This window comes from Zalophus californianus, chromosome 3, assembly GCF_009762305.2.
Source record: "Zalophus californianus isolate mZalCal1 chromosome 3, mZalCal1.pri.v2, whole genome shotgun sequence".
Classification (NCBI taxonomy): Eukaryota; Metazoa; Chordata; class Mammalia; order Carnivora; family Otariidae; genus Zalophus; species Zalophus californianus.
Genome location: NC_045597.1, coordinates 194,569,226 through 194,588,300, shown reverse-complemented (window position 1 = coordinate 194,588,300; position 19,075 = coordinate 194,569,226). Strand labels below are relative to the sequence as shown.

The 19,075-nt window shown below is 55.9% G+C and overlaps 1 protein-coding gene across 9 annotated transcripts in view; it reads left to right on the top strand.

Moving 5' to 3' along the window:
* Window positions 1-18,284, top strand: part of PASK (PAS domain containing serine/threonine kinase) — a 39,695-nt gene extending 21,411 nt beyond the window's left edge. For 6 of the 9 annotated variants that reach the window (XM_035726611.1, XM_035726616.1, XM_035726615.1 and 3 more), the window contains 9 exons: window positions 2,702-4,551; window positions 5,605-5,786; window positions 6,158-6,325; window positions 9,771-9,896; window positions 10,012-10,146; window positions 13,307-13,506; window positions 15,716-15,849; window positions 16,971-17,117; window positions 17,680-18,284. In XM_035726611.1, the coding sequence (XP_035582504.1) occupies window positions 2,702-4,551; window positions 5,605-5,786; window positions 6,158-6,325; window positions 9,771-9,896; window positions 10,012-10,146; window positions 13,307-13,506; window positions 15,716-15,849; window positions 16,971-17,117; window positions 17,680-17,789 (3,052 nt within the window). In that variant the 3' untranslated portion in view covers window positions 17,790-18,284. The other 3 variants (XM_035726612.1, XM_035726613.1, XM_035726618.1) reach the window with 3 other exon arrangements.
* The last annotated feature ends 791 nt before the right edge of the window (window positions 18,285-19,075 follow it).

The window sequence follows — 19,075 nt, the reverse complement described above, 5'->3', positions numbered from 1 at the left end:
TCCTTCATTCCTTCGCTCGTGCACACGCTCATCCACTTCCTCATTCAGTCACACTCGCGTGTTCACTCATGGGCTGACTCACTCATATACTCATTCCTTCACCTGTTCTTTTTCTCGCTCCCACCCTCATTCATTCATTCACGTGCTCACTCCCTCACTCACTCCGTCATTCACTTACTCATTCATCACTTGCTCATTTACCTACTAACTCATTCATTCTCTTACTCATTCACTCATTCCCTTGCTCACTCACTCATCACTCACTCAGCAAACATTGCAAAAGACTTGAAGGCTCATCCCTAAGACATATTCTTTAACAGAAAATGAGCTGACTCAGTAAACCTAGTGAGACTGGGAGGTGGGAAGGCAGGTCAGAATCATGACGTAGGGAGCGTCTTGTGTCCGGGGGCCTGGGGTCGTGCTGGCTCCTGATTCCCCAGTTCTCCTGGAGCCCTGGGGGCTCAGCCTTACTGTTTGTAGCCAGTTGGTAACGAAGCCAAGTGGACGGTTAGACTGTAGGTCAGGTGTTGTGACCTTGAGTGAAGCGCCCCTGAGACAAGCTGGTGGGGGTCTCAGGTCCCCATGGCACCTGTGCTTGGACAGTCGAGTAGAGGGGAGGAGGGGGGAGGAGAGGAGCCTTCCCTGTACTTAAGTCTCTCCCAGAAGCCTACTTAGCGCTTCTTCTCTTTACCGTGGCCAGAATTTAGTGACACTGCAATACCTGGCTGCTGGAGAGGTGTGGGGATGGGATGCGGGGGCATCCCAAGGGATGCTGCCCTTGGCCTGACCCCACACGCCCACCTCAAGGGTTGCTTGCGCTGCTCTGGGGCCGGACCCTGCACGCCACCGCGGAGGGGTTACCGCACTGCCCTGGGGCCTGACCCTGCACACCCACCTCGGAGGGGTTACCGCACTGCCCTGGGGCCCGACCCTGCACGCCACCTCGGAGGGGTTACCGCACTGCCCTGGGGCCTGACCCTGCACGCCCACCTCGGAGGGGTTACCGCACTACCCTGGGGCCTGACCCTGCACGCCCACCTCGGAGGGTTTACCGCACTGCCCTGGGGCCCGACCCTGCACGCCCACCTCGGAGGGGTTACCGCACTGCCCTGGGGCCCGACCCTGCACGCCCACCTCGGAGGGTTTACCGCACTGCCCTGGGGCCCGACCCTGCACGCCCACCTCGGAGGGGTTACCGCACTGCCCTGGGCCCGGACCCTGCACGCCACCTCGGAGGGGTTACCGCACTACCCTGGGGCCCGACCCTGCACGCCCACCTCGGAGGGGTTACCGCACTGCCCTGGGGCCGGACCCTGCACGCCCACCTCGGAGGGGTTACCGCACTGCCCTGGGGCCGGACCCTGCACGCCCACCTCGGAGGGGTTACCGCACTGCCCTGGGGCCCGACCCTGCACGCCCACCTCGGAGGGGTTACCGCACTACCCTGGGGCCCGACCCTGCATGCCCACCTCGGAGGGGTTACCGCACTGCCCTGGTGCCCGACCCTGCACGCCCACCTCGGAGGGGTTACCGCACTACCCTGGGGCCCGACCCTGCATGCCCACCTCGGAGGGGTTACCCCACTGCCCTGGGGCCCGACCCTGCACGCCCACCTCGGAGGGGTTACCGCACTGCCCTGGGGCCTGACCCCAGGTGCCCACCTCGGAGGGGTTGTACTGCTTAGAAAGGGGAGTGAGACCTTTCTGCCTCATTCATCTTCTGACCTTGCAGAGGACGTGCTGTTTCCTAGGGGCTGGCACAGGGCTGGTCATTTGCTGGAGTGGAGTGGGTGAATGGATAGAGATAGAGAGATGTAGCGAGAGACATAGATGATTTTTGCCTGACCTCTATACACCCCTTGTCCCACCCCTCAGTTTCTCCAGAAAACTGCTGCTGCCCCTTAGGGCCTGGCTCACAGCTCCTTCCTCTGAGGAACCTGACTGTGTGTGGGGTCCTTCTCCTCTGTGCCTCTTTACAAACCTCTGGTCATCAGCACCTCTGCCCCTAGTGAGGCTGGGCACGGCCACATTCTGTTGGTCTCGGTGCTGGCATTAGGCCTGGGGCTGACCGCAGGCAGGAGCTCAGTGGCATCTGTCATGTGGGGCCACCATGGCCAGGCCCGCTGCAGAGGAGGGGGTCTCTACCTAGCGCCCTCGGCTCTGTGATTGCCCTTCGGCTCTGAGGTGGCCTCTCCCTCAGTGGCCTCCATGCTGAGCATGCTTGTGGGCTTGTGTCCTGGCTCTTAGGAACTAGTTAGCCCCCACCCCCCATGAGCCCTTGCTCTTTCGGCCCCCTCCTTCTTGTACCAGCCTTGGTTCCCTGTCAGCTGTGACCTCTGATGGCATTTGTAGCCAGTCACATATCACCATTTCACATGTCACCACTGCACGGTGCACAGAATGCACAGTCTCTTTGCTTTCTTCCGCCCCTCCCCCCAGGCACCTTGTGGGTAGGCCGAGGCCGGCTGCATAGCTGTCAGGGAGCCCCACTCATTGTGAAACGAAAATGCTGACCAAAGCCCTGAGGACATGGTCCTGGGTGCTCAGTACTAAGTCATTGCTAAATGACGATTTATCTGTGAGTTGGTCATAGTTTATGGTGTTAAATGCTTTGTCTTTAATAGAGGGGGATCCATGTGATCTCTTCTTTTGATTCTTCTATGGTCCCTAAATAACTATATCATCCATGTTATAATTCTCAGAGTGGACAGCATCCCAGAAGGAAGTCCGCCAGCCCAGGAATGGTCGTCACCCGAGGACCAGGGAGACACCCCGGAAGGAAGCGCACCAGCCCAGGAATGGTCGTCACCCGAGGACCAGGGAGACATCCCGGAAGGAAGCCCGCCAGCCCAGGAATGGTCGTCACTCGAGGACCAGGGAGACATCCCGGAAGGAAGCGCACCAGCCCAGGAATGGTCTTCACCCGAGGACCGGAGAGACATCCCGGAAGGAAACGCACCAGCCCAGGAATGGTCTTCACCCGAGGACCAGGGAGACACCCCGGAAGGAAGCGCACCAGCCCAGGAATGGTTGTCACCCGAGGACCAGGGAGACATCCCGGAAGGAAGCCCGCCAGCCCAGGAATGGTCGTCACCCGAGGACCAGGGAGACATCCCGGAAGGAAGCGCACCAGCCCAGGAATGGTCTTCACCCGAGGACCGGGGAGACATCCCGGAAGGAAGCGCACCAGCCCAGGAATGGTTGTCACCCAAGGACCAGGGAGACATCCCGGAAGGAAACGCACCAGCCCAGGAATGGTCTTCACCCGAGGACCAGGGAGACATCCCGGAAGGAAGCGCACCAGCCCAGGAATGGTTGTCACCCAAGGACCAGCGAGACATCCTGGAGGGAAGCGCACCAGCCCATAGCCAACAGTCATCAGCCGATGACCAGCCGAATGCTCTCTTGGAGAAAGAGGAACCTGCAGCCCCAGAAAGCCTCAGACAGGACCTTGTAGGAAGAAGCGGGTCTCACCCAGTACACACATGGATGTCTGCCTCCCGTGAAGGATCTGAGGATAGGAGCAGGCATGCTGAAATGTGTAGCCTGTATGAGGCACAGTTGGAGTGGACAAGCTTGAGCAGTGCCCGCAATTCGAACCATCGGGCTGATACCATCATGCCCGAGCCCCATGCCACAGGCCAGCTGGCAGGGGAGGGTCTCCTGATGCCCTGCCCTGGATATCGGGGTGAGCAGAGCACGCAGTCAGGAAGCCCCCCCAGGACAGCACGACTCCCGTTTTTGATGCCTACTCTGGATGAGCCGTGGGTGGCCGTGGAGAATGACCGCGAGGAGCTACAGACTTGCTTAATTAAGGAGCAGCTGTCCAAGTTGAGCCTCGTGGAACCACTGGGTGTCTCTTACACCAAGCTGGCCCCAGAAGAGCGCCCCCAATTCTCTGCCCCTGTGTCCTTGTGCGACCCAGGAAGCAGGGCCCTGTGCAGCCGAGCAGGCAGCTCCTCGGCCTACTATGCTCTGGCCACAGACCTCCCTGGTGTGCTGGATGCAGCGCCAGCCCAGGAGGCTGATGGGAATTCATTTTCCTGGAACCTCAAGGAACTCTTTTACAATGAACGGACAGATCGAACTTCCTCCAGCTGTTCCTGCACTGCGTCTGAGCTTGTGGGGACGCCGTCTCCTTCGCCGGCAGGCTCTGATGTAGACATGAGTGGTCTGCACCGGCGGAGATCAGATGTTCTGGATGACCGAGAATTGTTGCTCCTGACCGGCACTTACTTCGATCTTGGGGAGGCTCGGCAGTTTTGCGAGAGCCGTCTGGGGCCCCATCAAGTAGAGCCCTCCGAGACGTGTCTGGTATCCTCAGAACACTATGAAGTGAGTGGCAGAGAGAGCCCAGCCTGTGTCCTTCCCACGCCGGGGGCTGGCCCCGCAGATGTGTGCCCCACAGAGGAGCCCAGGTTGAGTTTCCAGGTCACCTCCACACCTGTGAGAGGGGACAGCCCGGCAACATCTGGGGGTACCCGCGTGCAGCAGGAGATCCAGGAGGGGACCTACGCCGGCAGCTGCTACCACCGGGATGGAGCCCAGCTGAGTACGTGTGGGGGGCTGTGCCCTGGAGCCCCTGTAGGAGCACAGTGTGGCCGGGGGCCGGGCCTTCCTCGTCCTGGGGTCTGATGCGGCTGCAACCCCTGAATCGTTTTGGTAGCAACGTTAGGGTTCTGTAGTGATAGCTCATCTCTTGAAAATTAGGGTTATAAGTGCCTGTGCCTGGGAAGGGTGCAGCTTGAGGTCCCAGCTGCCTCTGTGTCCCTCCTTGGAAGCCACTGCGTGCACCGTGGTTGCCTGGGGCGGCCCCTCCTGTGCTGGGCTTTAGGCTGCCGTGCTGTCGGGTGCGCTTGCTCGGGATCAGGCCCCTTCACTTGCTCCTTGGAGTTGATTATTTTTGTTGTACTTTATATTTTCCTAACTTCTTTTTTTTTTTTTAAGATTTTTTTTTATCTATTTGACCCAGAGAGAGAGGGGGAGAGAGGGAGAGAGCAAACACAAGCAGAGGGAGTGGCAGGCAGAGGGAGAAGCAGACTCCGCGCCGAGCAGGGAGCCCCATGCGGGACTGGATCCCAGGACCCAGGGATCATGACCTGAGCCCAAGGCAGACGCTTCACCGACTGAACCACCCAGGCGCCCCTGTATTTTACTAACCTAGCAGATCCGTGCCACATTAGCCAGTTGTGTCCTTACTGCTGATTTCAGAATGTTGATTACTAAGGCTTTCCTCCTAAACTTTAAAGAGTTATGCAAGTACTGTGTTATCTGTAGAAAGACTAGAAAATGCCAACAAAAACACAAGATCACCTGTAAATGCCCCCAAAATATAACCCCGTTTGTTTTGGCATATACCTTGGAGGCTGTGTAAAAACGCATGCACTTGCGTGAAACTGTGCCTTGTACGTACGTCCGTGTGTGTTGCTGTGGTCGAGGCTGGAGGCAGACACGGTGCGGGGTTGGGGGCGGGGTTGAATGTGGGTCTCCGGGCTTTGCCCCCGTCCGAGTGTGGATGCCCCTGCCCTGCCCCTCGCGTGCGCTCTGGGAGGATGTGCCTCCTTCGCCGTGACGCCACCCTGCTGACCCCACTTCCCCCGCCCAGGTGTGCAGTTTGAGGTGAAGCGGGTGGAGCTCCAAGGCTCCGCAACCCTGTTCTGCTGCTGGCTCATGAAGGACCTGCTGCACAGCCGCCGGGACTCGGCCACGCGGGCCCGTCTGCTCCTGGCCAGCCTGCCCAGCTCCAGCCACTCCGTGTGCGAGCTTTCTGAACCCAGCATGGGGGAGGTGGGGGCCTGTGCGCGGCTTCTGCCTTGTACCCGCCTTGTGGTGTGGGAAGGGATCCTGCCTGGCATCTCTCTCTCCCTTTCTCTCTGCTTCTTCTGGGTTGGGAGGAGGAGCCATCTGGGGCCTTTTCCACCCTGCCTGCTGGTATTGTGGGTAAGTCTGAAACCATACGTGGGGTTTTAAACCTGAGTTTGCCCCACATGCAGGGTGGGGTCTTGGCGTGTGTGCCAGTTTGGGTGGATGTGGAGAGCACTTCTCAGGCCAGCCCCCCTGGGGCATGGGGACAGGGGGCCGATGACAGGAGTCTGCTTGCTGTTCCCTTTCTTTCTTGGGTCACGCGTGGCCCCTTAGGCCTCCCGTTTCATCCACAGATGCTCAGAAGCAAGCCCTGGTTCGAGGAGCCCCCCAGGGCTGTGGAGCTGGAGGGGCCGGCAGCCTGCGAGGGCGCATACTCCCGCAAGTACAGCACGCTGAGCCCCCTGGGCAGTGGGGCCTTTGGCTTCGTCTGGACTGCAGTGGACAAGGAAGCCAACAAGGAGGTGCTGTGGCTCTCGGGCCGCGTTCAGTAGTGGGGGCCCCGCTCAGGTGCAGCCCTGGCCTCAGTGCCTTTGGGTCTAGACTCCTGAGATGGCCGTGACAGAGGAGTCCTCTGTGTAGTGCCAAGCACACGGGCCGGCCCGGGTCGGAGTCTGGCCCTGGAGGGCCCTTCCGGCAGCGCATGCGTTCACGCCCGGTCGTCCTGCTCGCCACTTCACACGCACGCTGGGCCGCACACTGTGCCCTTTCACCCAGAGGCTGATGTCAGGGCTTGACTTTCAGGCTGAGACCTCGCCGCCCTCCTCCCAAGTCCTGTTGGGATTGCGTTTGTAATTGAGCATTTTGTGATTTGAGGGAATCAACGTGGTGACAGTCCTGCTCATCCCAGCAAATACCGCAGATACCCTGCCCCTGCCCGCGTGTCCCCGTGCTGCCTGCTGAGTCTGGGCGGCCGAGCACGCATGCGGTCTCCTGACCGCTGCGGGGCCTGATCACTTACTGCTCTACCGGCTGCGGGTGGCGTTAACACCGCACACACCTGTGCCGGTCTGCCAGGCTCTAACATGTTTTCAGTGGGTCCTTCAAGGTTCTAGGTGAGTGGCCATCATAGCCCTCCGGCCTCTGGGACCTGCAGGGCCGTGCTCAGGAGCAGGCGTGCTGCCGGCTCTCCTGCCTGGTCACATCTAAAGATTTTATTTATTTATTTATTTGACAGAGAGAGACACAGCGAGAGAGGGAACACAAGCAGGGGGAGCGGGAGAGGGAGAAGCAGGCTTCCCGCCGAGCAGGGAGCCCGACGTGGGGCTCGATCCCAGGACCCTGGGATTGTGATCTGAGCTGAAGGCAGATGCTCAACTGACTGAGCCACCCAGGCGCCCCCGTTCTGTTCTTGATGGAGACCTTTTGCTGGGGATATTTCCTCTTATTTTCAGCTCACTGAAATTTTTCTTGAAAAATGAGTGTTGAGTTCTATCAGATGTCTTTTCAGCATCTGTTGAGATGATCAGACCCTGGTTTCCTTTACTAATATAATGAATAACACCAATCAAATCATATCCGGAGAACCAATCCTCGGTTAGGTTTTAATATTCTTGTAATGCACTGCTGAATTCGGTTTGCTAACATTTTTACTCGGGATTTTTTTTCATTTATATTCATGCATCAGTTTTCTTTCTTTTCTTTTTTTATGTCCAAGTTACAAGAGGCCTGCAGAGGTGGCAGCGTTTTTGCCCATCAGCGCGTTTGACCGTATGTCCGCGGCTGACCCTGTTCCCCAGGCTGCCCTAATTCTTGTGTCCACCCTCTAGTCTCGTTGTTGCTAGACTTGTCAAAGAACTGTCTGCTTTATTTGTCAAATATTTGTCTTGTCTTCTTGTACTTTCTGCGAGTTAATTTGGCTATATTTCCTGCATGTTGGGCCGTTACTGAGTAACAGGGCGCTTCCCGGGCGCGTCTTCTGAGCCCACCTTCCGGAGGCCATGGCGTCTGCCTCTCCTGCTATCATGGCTTCATAGGGGGTTTAATTCTCAAGGTTCTGTTGCTGTCTCTACTCTCCGTGAGGTAGGTCTCATTCTTGGCTGAGTCAGGGACCCGATAGACTACAGGGTTTCTATAGACCGCCAGACCTAAAGGAAGAAGAAAGAAGCCTGGGAACTCTTCTCTTGGTTTGAAAAGAAACACAGGAGTCTTTTTGTGTCTCAGAGCACAGAGATGCCAGCTTCCGTATTACCAGGCCCACAAATGATCCCGGAAAGCAGCCTGTCAGAACATGGCCCGCGAGGGAGAGGCCACCGTTGGGGGACTGAGTGCGGTTCTGGAGTCTCAGTCTGCAGGGCACTTGGTGCCACCGCCATCTTCACGTGACCCATGACCTGGGTGTCTTTCCAAGTGTTTAGATCTTTACATTTCTCTCAGTGTGTTCTGTGGTTTTTGGTGAGTTTCTGAAATCTGCCTTATTTCCACATCCGGTTTCTTCCCTTTCTTGTGTCTAATTTTCATTTGCTGGAATATTGGTTACTGATGGGCGTGTGGGCGACACATGTCCTCACACGTACTCTGACTGGTTTGTTTCTCCCGCGTGTTAGTGGTGATCCGCGTGGTTCTCTCCGAGCGCGTGAGCGCCAGCTCTGTGTCCTCCAGCATGCTTTTGAAAAGCAACCTGATGTTTTTTCTTTCTGAATTTCTTTTAATCTTTGGACTTCGGAAACTTCCCCAGGATATATTTCTGTGTGTGCGTTATTTATTCTTGCTTGATGCTTGGTAAGACTTTGATCTGAACGTTTAAAGCTTTCTTTACCTTCTGTTCTGTTAATCCTTCTCCTTCTTTCTCGCTCTGTACTTTCCCCTGAAGCCCCCTGTAGGTGTGTGTTGGAGCTCGTGGTAGCCTTCTCGCCTCCTCGAACCCTGCAGAGGGACCGGCGGTGCGCACTTCTGCCTCCAGCCGCAGCCTCTGCGTCTCCCCACCTGGCCACGCTCCCGGGCGCTGGGACGTCAGCCTTGCTGCCCTTCTGCTCTTGCCTACTGTCACGTGTCTCCCCTGGCCTGTGGACTCACGGGGCCCTCTCTTCACACGATCTTCAGGATTTGACCACTGGTCAGCATTGATGGCTGGCGCTAAGCCATCTGTGGTCACTGTGAGGCCTGACTGGGCGCTGCGGGTGCTTCTCCCTGCCCCTCCTGCCTTGGTGCTGGCCGACTGCCTGCACCCCTGTGCTGCCCACCTGTGTGCACTCCCCTCCCGCTGCCCAGCAGCCCCTCGGGCGGGCCCCTCTCCCTGCTCGCCTGATCCACAGTGCACGCCGTGTGTTGGCCGCCCTCACCCCACCCGTGGACAATGAGCTCGTTGGCGGGGCTCGTGGGTCATCTTGTGGGGTCTCCAGCTGAAGCGTGGGGAGGGCCTGGCCTGCAGTTCCTGCTCACCGTGTGCCCCTCCGCCACATGCCTGTCCCTTCCTGACAGAATGTGCTCTGCTGAGTGGTGCCCGGCGTCTCCGCCCTGTGACACTCCCCATCGTCCTGGGCAGTGATGTGTTTCTCTGTGTTTGCCTGTGTCCGTTGGTCTTGCCAGGCTCCCCTTAGCTCCCAGCTGATGTGGGTGACGGCCTTGATCTGTGTTAATCCAGTTTTCGGGCTTCCTCTTTCATTTCCTCTGTCAGGGCACCAGTCCTCGGTTGTGACATGGGGGTGCTGCAAGGGCTCGGGCCAGGTTCGCAGCCCCTCCACCATGCCTTCGGTCTCCTGGGCCTTGTCAGCAGCTGCTGCAGCACCTCTCTGCCCCTCGTGCTGTGTGGGGGGCAGGGGCGCTCCTGGGCTGCTTCTCTCCCATCCCTGGGAGTCAGGGGAGGCACATGTGGGGGTTGTGTCTACACTGAGCGAGCAGTGGGCGCCACGTTCGACAGGATGCTGGAGGCATGCTGGCGGTTACTTCTCCCCTCTGTCTTCCTCCTAGGTGGTGGTAAAGTTTATTAAGAAGGAGAAGGTTTTGGAAGATTGTTGGATCGAGGATCCCAAACTTGGAAAAGTTACTTTAGAGATTGCAATTCTGTCCAGGGTGGACCACGCCAATATCATCAAGGTGGAGTGCCATTTCTCATTTAGTGGTGTCCTGACATCACTCACGTGAGAAGTTGTTAAATATGTTGTACTGAGGGCATCTCAGCAGGCCCAGACCTGACTTTGTCTTTTTCCAGGTGTTGGACGTATTTGAAAACCAAGGGTTCTTTCAGCTTGTGATGGAGAAGCACGGCTCCGGCCTGGACCTGTTTGCATTCATTGACCGCCACCCCAGCCTTGACGAGCCCCTGGCAAGTTACATCTTCCGACAAGTGAGCAGGCCAGAGCCGTGCTGGGGAGATCCTGGGCTTGGGCACGGGGTCCCGAGGCTTCAGGGCTACGTGGTTCATACACACTTATCTCTGTGAGCGAGGGTCTAGCCTTCAGAGTTTGGATTTTATGGAGTAAGGTATATATCAAGATATATGTGGGAGGCCAGATGCCATCCTGGACTGACGAGGGAAGTATGTTTAATGATTCAAGTTTTTTTATGTTCATACAGTATCCACACCAGTTGCAAAACTTATCCAACAAAGCTATCAGGTTAGGCTTTGAGGCCTGTGCATCTGATCTGAGCCGTCTCTCTGCAGGGAACCATTGCTCATCTGTGGGCAGGGATCATTATAGGGCTGACAAGGGAAGGCTGTTTGGTCAGAGAGAGCCTCTGAGGCGCTCACTCTGTGTGGTGCGGTCCCGCACACGGTAAGGGCTCAGTAGGTGGTAGCTGTCCCGTTAATTGAGGCAATCAGTAAAGGTTGAGATTCTAGCAATCTTGTTTTACAGTATGTATTTTGGTCTCTTTCCTGTCTGTGTGTTGATTTTGTCCATTTATTATTTTGTTGGAACGGGAGAGTGATGAGCAAAATAGGCGTCCTGGGAGACAGAGAGGTTGGGTAGGGGGTGGAGGGGACCAAATTGTTCCTGTTTTGAGTTTTTAGGAGAAGGTGATGGTTTCATCCTAGACTATTCCTAGCTCCCTGGAAACAATGGAGAAATACCTGGGAAGGGGATAGAACTGTTCTCAGATTTGCTCACTGATTGTTTCCTGATGAGGACTCCATGTCTAATGCCAGTTTCCATAAGTTGACATTTCTTACTCAGAGCTATAAATTCCCAGAAGCTACTGGATTTCTGAGGCACCTCCCTGTAAGTTTCAGGCATCATGGTTCTGCTCCCTCTTTCTGTGTTGCAAGATTATAGACCCATCTACTGTAATGCGTGGCAAAAATTTGTGTCTGAAATCTTCACGGCAAGCAGACTGTGTCTAATAAGAGTCACCTGTTAAAAGCTGCTGTCTCTCAGTTGTTAATTCTGGGGCCATTGGTTTGGTAATTACAGTGTCCTATACTTTATAATTTTGCAAGAAGTATCTATAGCTTCTCTGTAAATTTATATATGTAAGTGCTATCATATGTAAACAGGGACTCGCAGTTTTATAGAAAAGCGTCATCATACACCAGTGTCTATAATACAGGGCCATTCACCAGCACACTGCTGCCTGCTCAGCTCCAAGTGCCTCAGGCTGCTAACGACCAGCCCTCCCGTGTAGCCAGGGTGCTGGAGGGCCTGCAGGAGGACTGGCTTCTCTGCCCGGACTCAGGTTCTCTTCAGACCTTTGTGATGAATCCCTTGCTGCGAATTAGTAAACCTCTGTGAAACTTTCCACATTCCAATTAGTACACGGCTTCTGTTCCCAGCTGGACCCTGGCATGTGTGTGTGTACACACGGATGTATCTGTGTGTTTGTGTACACACGTGTGAGTGTACGGGCGTGCACATGTGTGTATCTGTGTGCATGCATGGGTGTATATAAATGTGTATAAATCAGAATGCAGATATGTATGTGTTTGCATATATGCGCATATAAATATGTATTTACTAGTTGTCAGTTAATTAATTGGGCACAGTTAACCCACCATTAACTATATAGCCTCTTATTCAAGGGTATTCATTTGTAAATATAAAATTGTCTCTAATCAAAATGACTATGTCCATGAAGACACTATGTTGACTGGTATAATTGGTGTCCAAATTGTGAATGCAGTCAGAAACTTTACTTATCTTATTTAAACTTAACCAAAAGCTTCCTTTGGTTCATGTCTGTCATCGGATGTGTGGTGTAGGCTTCTCCCGTACAGCAGGTCACAATAAGTCACTGTTCCCTTCCAGAGTGGAGACTGTTGCACTTGATTTGCTGGAACAAAGCCCATCTCCAGGGGAATTACTTTACGTGCACATGGATAAGAATCCTGCACACGTTGGGGCCGGTGTGGCTGACGCCCAGGGCTGCCCTCTGAGAAGCCGCTAGAGCCCTGAGGTGGGGGTTTGGAGATTTGGCTCTGCTCTCATCTCTGCCCCTAACCGCGGCGTGAACTCTGGGCAAGGCACTTTCCTTCCATGTGAACCGAAGACATTCAGTCTTTCTCTAGGGCCGCCTGCCATTTCACGCCCAAACCACATGTCTTTGTAGCTTCTGCTTGTGGTCAGTCTGCCCTTCCTTCCAAGATTGTCAGTCCTGTGTTGTGGGGTGAGTGACGCTTGTCTGTAGCACATGGAGAGAACCCGAGAATCACGTATTTGTGCTGGGGACACGTGGGGTGTTAGAGGGCATGAAGCATCAGTTATACCCACAAAATCCCATTTCACAGCCAACGATAGTGTGTTGTATACTTAACAATGTGCTGAGTGTCTATATCGCTGATAATGAGAATTGACTTTTTTTTACAGATTTTATTTATTTATTTGAGAGAATAAGAGAGAGAGAGACAGAGAGCATGAGCAGGGGGAGTGGCAGAGGGAGAGGGAGAAGCAGGCTTCCCGCAGAGCAGGGAGCCCGATGTGGGGCTCGATCCCAGGACCCCGAGATCATGACCTGAGCTGAAATCAAGAGTTGGATACTTTACCCACTGAGCCACACAGGGGCCCCTGTCTTTTCATTTTCTTTTTCTTTTTTTTTTTTTTCGAAAGATTTTATTTTATTTTTTGACAGAGAGAGACAGTGAGAAAGGGAACACAAGCAGGAGGAGTGGGAGAGGGAGAAGCAGGCTTCCCGCCGAGCAGGGAGCCCGATGTGGGACTCGATCCCAGGACCCCGGGATCATGACCTGAGCCGAAGTCAGACGCTCAACCGACTGAGCCACCCAGGCGCCCGAGAATAATGAAATTTTAAAGAGGAATCCCATACTGGCTGGTGCTGCTGCCGGTGGGTGAATCAGGCCAGCCACGTTGAGCACCCCACCTGGACTTGCGCCACCCCTGCTGAGCTGGATTGGGTCCGCATGTCCAGGGTTCTTTCCTGCCACTAGTTCATTAGCAATTAGACAAGGGGTGTTTTTCTTTGTTGTTTTGTCTTGTTTTCGAGTTAGTCCTTATTTTAGATGCATGTTTTACTTGAATTGCTTTCTTAAAAAGTCCCTGTGCCCCTGATTGCAGCTGGTGACGGCGGTGGGGTACCTGCGCTCGAAGAGCATCATTCACCGCGACATCAAAGACGAGAACATTGTGATCGCGGAGGACTTTACCATCAAGCTGATCGACTTCGGCTCCGCTGCCTACTTGGAGAAGGGCAGGCTGTTTCATACGTTTTGTGGGACTATTGAGTACTGCGCACCCGAAGTCCTCATGGGAAACCCGTACGTATGGTGCTGCACTGGGGCCTGACCGCACATCTTTCATCGCGACCCGGGACCACTTGGAGTTTAGGTGGGAAAACAGTTTCCATTTGGGCCTCTTCGTGACAAGGCTGCTGAGTGATGACGTAGGTCTTGGTCCTAAGCGGGCAGGCAGGCAAACGTCGGTGGGTTAAGGGAAGGTGGGCCGTGGCCACCGCGCTTTGTTGTGTTACGTTCTCAACTTCTCTGTGTGTTTGGAGTTTTATGTAATTAGAGATTGAGAATAAGATGAAAGATCAAGATCAAGATCAACTCCCAAAAGTTGAGACTCTTCAAGTGGATGGAGAGCGTTTCTCTTCAGTTGGGTTTAGTCATTGTGATGACAGACATAATCGCCCACTGGGTAACAGATGGGCGGGCTGGCCGTACGTGACGTCCGGCATCGAAGGCGCTAATGCCGAGGACCTGCGTTGGCCTGGGGCCTGGCTGGGCCTCCGGCTCCTGCCGGGGGGGACGGTATGTCCCTGCCCTGGAGCCTGCCGGCTGCCGGGGGGCCTGGCAGTGGTCAGGAAACCCTTTTCCTGTCACTTTTGTGCACACCCAGAGCCACCAGACAGTATGAAATATTGAAGGGGGTTAGTCCAGGAAGGACCTTGGAGTTTCTTTGAAGATGTGATTTGATCACCCTGGTGCCCCCAGGTGCTATGTTGGCTGCTGTCTCGCCCCGTGGTGGCCACTGGAGTTGGAGGGGGCTGCGTGACCTGTCCACGGAACCCTGACACGTGCTCTGTGGCTTCTCTGCCCCCCGCCCCACCTCCTGCAGCCAGGCTGGGAAGCTCCCACGGGGGAGTGCAGGGCGATGGTGTACCACGGTGTTGCTCAGGGACCTCCGGCCCTCCCCAGGGCGTTCCACCTTCTCCTGGAGCCCCTGCCCGGCAGCGCTGCTGCTCCCTCCTCTTTGGCCTCTGCAGGTGCCCTCCTATGAGCTCCTTGGTCCATCCTGTCCCCCCGCCCCCCATGTCACTGCACCTGTGGTTTTCCGGGCTCTGATTCTAGACCCCTCCTCGGGAACTCTGCTTCCTCCCTCATCGTTCTGCTCCAGGGGACAGCAGACTGTGGCCCTTGACCAAACCTGGCCCACCACTGGGTTTTATGAATAAAGTTTTCTCGGAACACAGCCGTGTTTGTCGGCCTCTGTGGCCTCTGTGGCTGCTTTGGTGCTGCCCTGGCAGTGTCGTTGTGGCGACAGAGGTCACGTGGCCCACAAGGTTTCCCTTTGGCACTTTACAGAAACGGTGCTGTCACTGTGGTACTTTATTGGATTTTTCGCTTTACTCTCCAGTGCTGTTGAAATCGCTCTTTCTGAAACAACATGAAAATACCGAGTGTTGAATGGGGTTTTCTCGCCCCGGCTTGTGCAGCCTCTCATCCCGCACTTTCCTGACGTCTGTCCTCTGACCCTCCCAGCGTCCAGCGCCCCCATCCTGGCCTTCGGCCTCCCGATGTCCTGCACCCTCTCCGCTCTCACCAGTGTCTCTCAGCCACGTTGTCTGACTCCGTGGTCCCTGCTGTCTGGGCCAGAGCTGAGTGGCCAGCCGGCTCCAGGGCAGCTCGGCCGCAGCTCCACACCTTCTGTGTACAGTGAGGGTGCCGTTTCTCAGGCTGGCTGTGGGGTTTAGGGTTGGACCACATAAAATGCCTGGCACAGCGCTGGCATCTCAGGGTGCCGGTGAACGGAAGCTGGGTGAGGTCCATCCTTACAACGACAAAGCATGGCAGTGGGGCACCGTCGTCCCCTGGCTGCCAGCCTGTTGCCCGGTTGGCCCAGCCTGGACCCCTCTGCCTCCTCCTTCACGCTCTATATCTAGGTCGCTGCTGTCACCTTGGCCCTCCTTCTGCTCCTGCGTGGACTGGAGCCTCCACTCTGTCTGCTGTGCCTTCTCTCCACCTCCTCCAGGAAGCCTCCCATCAGGAGGTGCTCTGCTCTCTCGTGCCGCACACCCTCTTATCTCGTGGTGGGCATCTCTTAGCTGCCTGGACATGAAGTCTTGCTTTTCTTTTCCCTCTCCAGCACGTGGCTGGAGCATGGCTGGCGGGGGCAGAGGTGCTGGAATGGAAGGCGTAGTCGAGGAGGGCCGCAGGACGTGCTGGGGGCCACTGTCGAGGGCTGCACGTGGGGTGGGCTGAGCCCCGGCATGTCCCGAATGCTGCCGCCACCTCCCCCTTGCAGGTACAAGGGGCCGGAGCTGGAGATGTGGTCGCTGGGGGTCACGCTGTACACGCTGATCTTTGAGGAGAACCCCTTCTGCGAGCTGGAGGAGACCATGGAGGCCATGATCCACCCCCCGTACCTGGTGTCAGAAGGTGAGGGCGCCCGGTCCCCCACCTCGAGCACAGCGACTCTGTCCGTGCTGACGGCCTCATTGCTTGCTTCCCATTCGTCAAACGCTGATCTGAACAGAAGTGTAACTTGAATGTGACTAAACCCTCATGTAAATGTTTTTTTTAAAGATTTTATTTATTTATTTGAGAGAGAGAGAGAGAAAGCCCGTGAGCACAAGTGGGTGGAGGAGCAGAGGGAGAGGGAGAAGCAGGCTTCCCACGGAGCAGGGAGCCCGATGTGAGGCTTGATCCCAGGACCCTGGGATCATGACCTGAGCTGAAGGCAGATGCTTAACCGACTGAGTCACCCAGGCGCCCCTGGTCTCTCTTCTTCTTACAACGGCACTAATCCCATCATGGAGCCCTACCTTGATGACCTCAGGGGACCCTGATCACCTCCCAGGGAGCACTGGGGGTTAGGACTTCACCATAGGGCTGGGGTAAGGCGTGGAGGTAGTTCGGTCCGTAGCAGCCTAGAAGAGGATTTTTAGAGCTTTGCTAAGGTTCTGGGTTCCCATGAGCCGTGCTTCTTGCCTCGTGCTGTCCCCCCCACCAACCGTTCCAGGTGCGCTCTCACTGCATCCTCAAGACTCTCCTCTGGGCTGGTGAGGCTCAGAGCAGCCTGGCTGAGGAGACACCCACATTGTTACAGGAACTGGGACCCAAATCTAGACCCAAGGCTGGGTCTCTTCTCAGAGCCCGTGCTTCCTTCTGGGGGGGATGATGCAGGGCTCGCCTGTGGCCGCCTCCCCCCACTTTCATCACATGAACCCGGTGTCATTTGAGGCTCTGCATGGCCAGAGCCCCGAGAACAGACTGCGCTCCAGAAGCTCCGCATGTAGGTTAGGTGAGCGAGGTGGGGTCCTGAACCCCACACTTTCATTTCAGAGGGGACGGGCATGTCCTGCAGCTTGTCTCCGGGAGTAGCTGGGCCCGTGTGCCCAAACCCCCAACTTGTCAGTGGAGGTTTCCTGGGCCAGTCAGAGGTGCTCGTGGTGGGCAGACCCAGGACCTGCAGTGTGAGACCTGTTCCACTTGGGCCCAGCCCCGACCCACCGTCCGTCTTCTGGCCACATGCCTAAGGTGGGTCTTGATATCTCCAGATCTCATGAACCTCATGTCTGGGCTGCTGCAGCCTGTGCCCGAGCAGCGCACCACCCTGGAGAAGCTGGCGACAGACCCCTGGGTGACACAGCCCGTGAATCTTGCTAACTACACCTGGGATGAGGTGTGTCGCATGAACAAGCCAGGTGAGAGGCATGACCTGTGTGCCAAGAAGGCAAGGAGAGCCCCAGGCTGCCTTCCTGGGTCTGGGGAGAAGAGGACACTCCCTCCTCCACGCTGCCCGACACCAACGTCGGGGCCTGCCGCTGGCTCGTCACCTGTGCAACACGTGGGGCCTGAGTCTGCACCCACAGGAGGGGCTGGGGCGGGGGGCAGAGGGTTTGAGAGCAGCTGGCGGTGGCCTGGGCCAGCTGAAGGGGAGGGTGAGGCTGCAGATGGCGAGCGGGGTGCTCTGAGGGGACCCGGGGGCCCTGGCTCTTCCGACGAGGCTCCTGGCTGCAGAGCTGGGCAGCAGCAGCCCAGTGCGTCTGGTCACTGCCGCTCGGAGCGGGCGGACCGAGCTGGTGTTGCCGGCCCTGGGCATAAACTCGCTGCATCACCTCAGCAGGGGCCGGGGACTCTGCAGCAGTGCCAGGCGGGTGCTCAAGCATCCTGCTGATGTCCTTTGTTCTAGGAATTCTACCAGAGAGAAGCAAGTGTCTTAGGATCTTGTGTTAACACCTGGTATCATGTCTTCTTCTTTCTCAGAAAGTGGAGCTCTGTCCGGTGTGAGCCTGGAGGCCGAGAGCAGGTGCGCCAGGGAAGTGGCGTGGGGTCTGGAGCCCTGCGGGGCCCTGTGCCCCAGGGGAGGCCCCTGATGCGCCAACTCCAGCTCCCTGCTGCTCCCTCAGGAGCAGGTTGTTTTCAGGCCCCCTCCAGTCAGAGAAAGTAAATTCTCAAGCATTAGGCCCAATTCACCTTCTAAAAACTCCTCTGCAAGTTTGAGAAATGCTAGAACAAAAGCCGGTGGTGCTACAGATTTTAGGATTATAAATAGACTTGGAATTCATTTTTCACATGACCTTGGATAAGCATGCTAGCGTTTGGTTGAATTTTGTGCCATGAAAGGGCTTTAATCTTTCTGATGTTGTATATATGCATGTGTTTGTTTCCTCTGACTTGACATGTGCTCATCTGATGTGTGGAGTTGGTAGAACTGGTTATCAGAGACCAGACTATTTCATTAACTTATTTTTTGAACATTTCCAAATTAAAGCAATTTTGTAGTGAGCCATGATCCGGACTTGGACTGACTGAATTCTTCCACGATGCCGGCGTGGGGAGTGTTTCATCGCTTTACTTTTATGTTTGTGTACCCCGACATGCCCCTGCTGGAGAGGGGCTCAGCCTCCATCCGTGGGGGGGGGGGTGTCTCTCCCCTGGGTGGGCCCAGACCCGCAGCTTGTTCAGTCTAAGGAGGCCGGGGGAGGGGCCAGCTGTTGTCAGGCCCGTCCCTTCTCCCCTGCACGGCGCTCTAGCCCACCGTCCGTCTGGGCGCTGCTGTCACCCAGACACCAGCCCCAGCCCCACGTCTGCAGTGGGTGTCCAGCCTGCCTACTTCCCATCTGGTTCAGGTGCCCGGGGGTCTCTCGCACACTTAGATGGCTCCTCCCCTCCAGGCTCCAAACCACCCCCTCTGAAACAGAATCAGGGAGCTCAGTGAGCATGCGCAAAGCAGCCTTTATTCTATCTTTTTAAGTGTGTAATAAGAAGTGACCTTTATGCTTCAGAATTCAAATGAATTTCTTGATATTTTAAGAATTCTTTTCCAGAGTGAAAAAAACCCAAATGTTTTTCCTTGTAGTATATATGATGCTTGTAACACATAAGTTACAGGATGTTTTTTCAGACAGTGTGCAATGGGCTATGAATGCAAAGTGCTAGCTCTGCAGGGACTGACTTCTAAGAAAAAATAATCAAAACCTATCCTACCTGGGCGCCTGGGTGGCTCAGTCGGTTAAGCGTCTGCCTTCGGCTCAGGTCATGATCCCAGGGTCCTGGGATCGAGTCCCACATCAGGCTCCCTGCTCTGCGGGAAGCCTGCTTCTCCCTCTGCCTGCCATTCCCCCTGCTTGTGCTCTCTCTCTGTCAAATAAATAAATAA